Raw genomic sequence first — 6,901 nt, forward strand, 5'->3', positions numbered from 1 at the left:
TTTTTTTTTTTTTTTTTTTTTTTGTTCTTTGTTTTTTGTTTTGTTTTGCTTTTTTACAGAAAACCCATTAATAATACAGACAGGAAAACCAAATCATCCAAGAGATTGGTGAGAGCCTTATTTTAATTTCTAGAGCTCAAATCCAGTATGATTCTGGAAAGGCTTAACATTATTAAGCTGATGACTATGTAACAACTTGTGTGAAATGAACACAAGTCAGACCAGCAGTAAGGGACAAGTTAGCATATAAGGAAAAATATGCAGGACTGATGCTAATAAGTAAAGAAGTTTTAATAGAGGACAAGGGTTTTAGTGGCACAGAAACTAAATTAATCCGCCACTCCAGAAGTAGTTCCTGGAGATCAGGATAGAATTGAAGAACAGCATTGTGGAAGCCATGCAACACTACTGCTGTCCATGCCATGTTTACTTAAATGAAGGGACTCTCTATCAGACATCTCATTACCACCAACTTTGGTATGACAAGAAAGAAAGAAAGAAAGAAAGAAAGAAAGAAAGAAAGAAAGACTTTGGTGGCCTGCCCCTTCTGCCAGGGGGCAGTGGAAGAGAACGTTTTTCATGCCTTCCCAGACTGCCCTCGGCTGCGGACGCTCTTTGCTGCCCTCAGGGCGCTGCTTTGGGCACTGAGCTGGGACTTTTCAGAGGACACATACATTTGCTCTTTCCCATACCGGATGGCTGAGCGGATGGCTGAGCAGGGCGCAGTCAACCTGGCCAACTTCCTGGTGGGCCAGGCTAAGATGGCCACCCTGAGGAGCAGCTGAAACTGGTTCACTGGGACCGGGATGGATGAAGCCCTGCAGCAGTTCCGCCTGCTGATGCGGGCCCGCCTCTTACTTGAGTTTGAGCATGCAGTCCTCCAGCGGACGATGCCCACCTTTGAGGAACGCTGGGTCGTCGAGGGGGTGCTGTGCCAAGTCGAGGGGAGACGCCTGCTCCTTGTGCTGTGATGCCACCACCTGATCAGGGTGCGGGGGTGGGTCCAGCAAGCCGAGACCTTGGGCTTTGTCCATGCGGGCTGACCCTTGATGTACTGAGGCCCACCTGGGCATCCCCGCTGTAGAACTGTATATATGTATATACTTCTTTTGTCCCTTCCGTTTTGTTTTGTTTTTTTGTCTAGAGTGTGCGGGAAGGCCTTGCAGGCCATGAGCCCAGGCCTTATCCTTGAGGCCCAGATCCTCGGACCAACCTGTACATGATTTCTACTGCCCCGCATTTGTCACCCTCCCCGGAATAAATATATCTTAAAAGTCAAAGTCAAAAGAAAGAAAGAAAGAAAGAAAAATTAAGAAGATGTACACTTGCACAGTGAGAAGGTACTGCATCACCATTTAAGGCACACTTACCCTTCATACAGAACACTACTCTCATAATTTGAATGGGAATTTTGCAAACTCTTAAAAAGATCACATAAGCCTTTTAACTTAACACCATCTTCCAGAAATACATTAAAAGAAAATAACTATGCAAGGATTTACATTCTGCAATATTTTCAGAATTAGTGCTAATTACTTCCTTCATATTCTTAATTTTCTTATTATTCCTATTCCATTTTATATGACATCACTAAAGTTTGTCTTTAAATACATAGTAATTCCAAGTACCTAAAATCCCAGCTCCACTTTTCATGGAGATCGAACTGCTGTTAAATACAGGATGAGCTCTCTTCTCTCTTCAGGATAATTTGTCTGTTGTAGTTTGCTAAGAAAATATTACAGTGTATCATTTCCAAACTCTAACACCCTCCTTTCACCAAAATCAGTTTTATTCTTTGGACATTATTTCACTTCTACTTGCCCCATCCATTAGTTCAACAATGTTCAGACTAGAAAGCACTTTGTGAAGAGTTGCATTAGTTTTGGAATTTACTTTTTAAAAATCAAGTTAAAGGATTTTTCTGCTTAGTATATAGTAAAATTGCGGCATTTGGAGTTGAATAAAAAGCAGAGTGCAAAGCCAGGAAAGGCCACTGAGTTCAGAGCACATGGATGTAAGAAATTAATTTCTTATATCTTTGTATCTAAAAAAATCTATAAAGAAAAAAACTATCTCCAAAGAGAAGTAGATGTGTGATGACTAAACAGCATAGGATCTCCTCTTCTGTTTTGCCCACTTTAATATATATTGGTAAATAGGCTTTAGTCAAAAACAATGCCCTAAATTTGGCACTTCTTTCAGAAACTGAGTTAGAGGGATTACTGCCTATAAACAGAGTTTAGAAAAAAACAGTATCGTCCATCTATACATAATTTCAAGGCCAACCCAATGATGAACAGGAAGCAAGCTATTGAGGAGATAAGGATATTGAAATCTGAATTGCTTCCCCCTTCCAATCTCTCTGCCAGGGTAAAGGTGGAATATAAAATTAACTTGGAACTACCAAATCAAAAGATTATAGGACCACCATGTATGCACTCAATTGTACAGTTTTCAAACTGTCCCCAAATACTGTGTTAGAATACACTGCCTATAGTTCCTTCAGTATGTAAAAGGGAGAAGAAGTAGACGTTACTCAATAGAACCTAAAATGTATGCTACAGGTTTCTGGAAAACAACTTCTACCAAGACCACTGGAAACCCAAATATACCCAAAGATGGGATATACTGCCATTGTTTCAGCTGGAATACTGTGCTCAGCTCTGATGCACTCACAACAACTGATGATGGAGACTTCCTTACTTAAAACAAACTAAGTATGTGAGGAAAAGGAAATTCCAAATAAACAATAACTAAATTATGTTCTATTTACTAATTCTTATAAACTAAAATAGCAACCTGACATTTACAAAACCACAGTATAAATTAACTATTTTGCTGCTGATCCCTTTGTAATCCTAATATTAACTGGAACATTAACTCTTTAAGGATACTATAGTAACTGGAACATTAATTCTTTAAGCAACACCCCAGAGGATTTCTAGCTTGATGCACCTCAAAGTATTCACAACATAGAACTTACCTATGTTTTTACTAGATTTACTTGGACAGTTCAGCCACAGTCAAGCAATTACAATGTAAATATTCCTGTTCCAATAAGAGACTATATAAACTGCATTGTAGGACAGCATGCTTGCCTTCCAACAATTTCCCAATCAAACAGGCTCAGTTTACAAACAAAGTATCTTTTTTTCTGATTGCCCTATTGTACTGATTCGACTTGGATTCTGAGAAAACAATTTAGTTTTTTTCCACTTCATAACACATCATCACTTATGGTAAAGTTCTGCTGGCTACACTAGACAGAATTGGTTCTTGCTATTTTATCATAAGTCTCATAAAGTATGGAGGACTTCATCATCTTTCACGTGACAGTCCTACTCCTTCCTTCTTGTGAATTTTCCCTTATGCAAAATATCCACCAGCAACCATTAGTATCAATGGGGGCTGAAGTCAAGCAAAATGGCTGTCAATGTACACAAACTCTGCACATTGTAATTAACCTAGCAATGATGGTTGTCAGCTAACACTATTTTCAATAGGACTAAAGAACAAAAGGCAAGTTTTAACAATCTGCAATATGTATTTTTTTTAAAAGCTAATTGTTTTGAGGGTGCTGATTTATACATTTTTGAAAGTTTCAGGCTGGCAATACTGAGTATTCCCTTCCCTATACCCCTAAAAATCTCATGCCTTTGGATTACATGCTCAGCAACATCTCTTCAAATTCCATTGCTTTCACTGCATTTGCATAGGTATAAATTATTAGGACTTAGAAAATACAGATATACCAAAAGGAGCATAATACTACACCAGGAGTCGAATCTTTCTTAACTCTGTTTGCTCTGCACTACTACAAGAAACAAAACAAGCAGCAAAAACTAGTTTTTGTCACCAGACATGATCAAGCAGCAAATGATCTACTATGTAAGAAAATGATTATTACAATTACTATTCAGACCACAATCACATTTAATACATTGCTTTATAAAATTTTTGGCAATATTTTAACTGATCAGTTGCACATGAGCAAAAAGTTCACTTAACTGTACACACCTGGATTATTTTTTTTGACACAACGAGACAAAGAACTCACTCAAGCAAAAAAGAAAAGCCTTATTGCTTAAAAGCATAGATTTAAGTGACTTAAGGCAAATTTAACTTATAAGTTTTTCAACATCATTTTAAAGTGGACTGTGACACTCAGGTCTGTCCAACTGGCAGCCTGCGAGGGGTTAAACTGCAGCCCTTGGATTCCCACCAGGCTGCTGCTTCCCCTACTGGTCCAATGCAGCGTGGCACAGCCTACAGTGCTGGGGAGGGACCTTAAAGGTGCAATACAGGAGGGGAGCCTACAGCTGGGCAGCTGAGGGTGAGACAGGGCATCCATCACACAGTGCAACAGGGCCCTAGAGTGACTGCCCAGACACAGTGTAGCCACTGTTCCAATGTGGGGAAGGAGGAGGTATAGGGTGCAGTGGGGCATGCAGCACAAGGGGCATGCAGTGTGCAGTCCTGGAGGCCTCCCACCCCCACTGGTGCAGCCCCCAGCTGCTTGGAAGTTGAACAGCCCTGCTCTAGATGAAAAGTAAAATCAACACAAGCAATATTAAAATAAGAAACTTCAGGGGTTCTTGGACTGCTTAGCAGTGTTTAGAAGTAGACTAAAACTGAAGTACTTTGTGGACTGCATATAAAAATGTTCCTTTTGGTTTCATAATTCTTTTAAATTCGTTTAAAAATGAATGGATAACTTCAAGTAAAAATGCTTCTCTCTTTTTTGGCAGAAGGCAGCAGACCCTGGCAGAGCTGAGGCTGCTATACCTGCAGCTGATTGGGGGAAGTGTGGGGGAAGGAACCAAAGACTACATTTCACTTGTACAAACTTGACAGTTTACTACCACAAGGTAGTGGGTGGGATTCAAAGGCATGGTTTCCTAGAAAGCTGCAAAAGCATAATTTTTATGGAAATACATAGAGGTCACCCTGAAGAAGTAACTGCCTTTTTCTTCTTTAACTTGACAACAGAGGGCATGGAATGGTCTGGTGGTCAGGGAACTGGATAAGGAATCAGGAGACCTGGGTTCACTGCATGACTACTACTGGTCTGTTTGGTGACAGCAGGCCAGCCACTACACCTCATTCTATCTTAGGTTTTTTTAATCTGTAAAATGACACTGATGATACTCATGTCCTATCACAAGCAGACTTTGAGATCTGCTGATGTAAACTGTTGTGTGAGAAAGGCAGTATTATCATCATGATTTACAGTATCTTAACATATATACCTTAGAAAAAGATATAGCCTGCAAAACCAACAAAAGCAAAATGCAGTTTAAGAACTATAGGCTGAGTATGTCAGCTCTTAATTAATTTGTTCCCTACATTGTTCATAAAAACTAAAGCACGAAGGATCTTGATTTTACAATATAAGGAAGCAATTTAAGTATGTCAGTATCCCACCTAGATTTGAATACACATATCCATAACAGTTATTTTAATGAAAGAATATTTCACTTTGCACTGTTTCAGTAAGGGTTCAACAACTCAATTTACCCAAACTTTTTAACAGTCAGACACATCCTATTAAAAGAGACGTTTGACCCTTGGGAGTCCTTAAGTGTCACACACACAAAAGAAAAAAGCATGACATTTTGTTGCATCTTACATTCTCTATGACAAATGTCCATTCTTTGTCTTCAAATTCCTCCGCATGGGGATCCTGGAAAAGAAATTACATTTTAATTTAATCTAAAAATCCAGGTATAAAGTACTGAATTTTAGCTGTCACTGTCATATATTTACATAGGGTTCCTGACATGCCAAAGATGATACGCACGCACAAAGTTTAACCAGAGTGTAAATTTCAACAGGCTGTAGTCTACTAGGGAACATACGAATGTATGCAATACCTCCACAACATTTCAACTGAATCCTTGCTGGCTGTGGACAGGTACAAGCATGAGGTTCATCCAGAGAGATCCTACGCTCCTACAACCTTTCTTTACAGATCATCAATTTCTCACGTTAATTCCTAAAGCCCCCTCCTTCCAAACACCTCCCTCATTTCTATGAACTGCAAAGAACAGAAGAAAAAGTTAGTATTCATGTGTTGGACTGAAAAAAACATGTAGTGCTTGTTCAGCAAATAACTTCCACCTCAGTTGTGTAACAAGTAGGGCTTGTGCCCTAGGCAAACCCTGCAGGACACTGGGGCGGAGCAGGGTGCAGGGGAAGGAGGGAGGGGGGGATGGCAAAGGGAGGGGCAAGGGATACAGGACAGGAGTCTTACCCAAAACAGTCCCTGGCTGCAGCTGCAATGCATCAGCTGCTGCTTCAACAACAATTGCACAGAGCTGTTCTTGCTGCCACAGCGCAGCTTCTGCAGGGTGGGGGACAATTTTGGTGCCCCTCCTAAGTTGGTGCTTGGGACTGATACCCCTTCCACCCACCCCTAGTTATGCTACTGTTCTAGGTGCTGATGGTAAAAAGGGAACCCAAAGCAGCTTCTCAAGGACAATCTCATGTCAACACATGCTACACAAATAACCAGTTTCCTTCAGGATGGCCTTCATTTTCAACCAAGTTTTGTGCAGAGAACAAAACCACTTTTACCCACACTAAGACACATGATGCAAGATGTATGATGTACGCTTGGTATCCATATGAGGGAATGAGTTATATTCCTCTCAACTAAGCTATCTAGTCTATTAAAATTAAGTCTAGGGAACACTAAATCATGCAGATAACTCTCCTGCCAACATAGATGCAGGATTTTTTCAGCAAAACATTTATTTTAAGTGCTTTATCCTATTTAGTTTTAAATATCTAAAGGAAAGGAAGTTCTACCACTTCCCATAGGATACCATTTCTCTTACTAACAGCACTTAGCTTCAGGATCTTACTTGACATCCAGGCTAATTTTAGATTAAATTTACCA

At 40.0% G+C, this 6,901-nt stretch overlaps 1 protein-coding gene across 10 annotated transcripts in view; it reads right to left on the reverse strand.

The window, feature by feature from the left end:
* EHBP1 (EH domain binding protein 1) overlaps nt 1-6,901 on the reverse strand; it is a 452,470-nt gene that overhangs the window by 314,049 nt on the left and 131,520 nt on the right. For all 10 annotated transcript variants that reach the window (XM_019516608.1, XM_019516607.1, XM_019516605.1 and 7 more), the window contains exon 4: nt 5,630-5,683. In XM_019516608.1, coding sequence (XP_019372153.1) covers nt 5,630-5,683 — 54 coding nt within the window. The remainder of the gene's footprint in view (nt 1-5,629; nt 5,684-6,901) is intronic.

Source organism: Gavialis gangeticus, unplaced genomic scaffold (genome assembly GCF_001723915.1).
Source record: "Gavialis gangeticus isolate Ggan-Ray unplaced genomic scaffold, GavGan_comp1, whole genome shotgun sequence".
NCBI classification, from domain to species: Eukaryota; Metazoa; Chordata; order Crocodylia; family Gavialidae; genus Gavialis; species Gavialis gangeticus.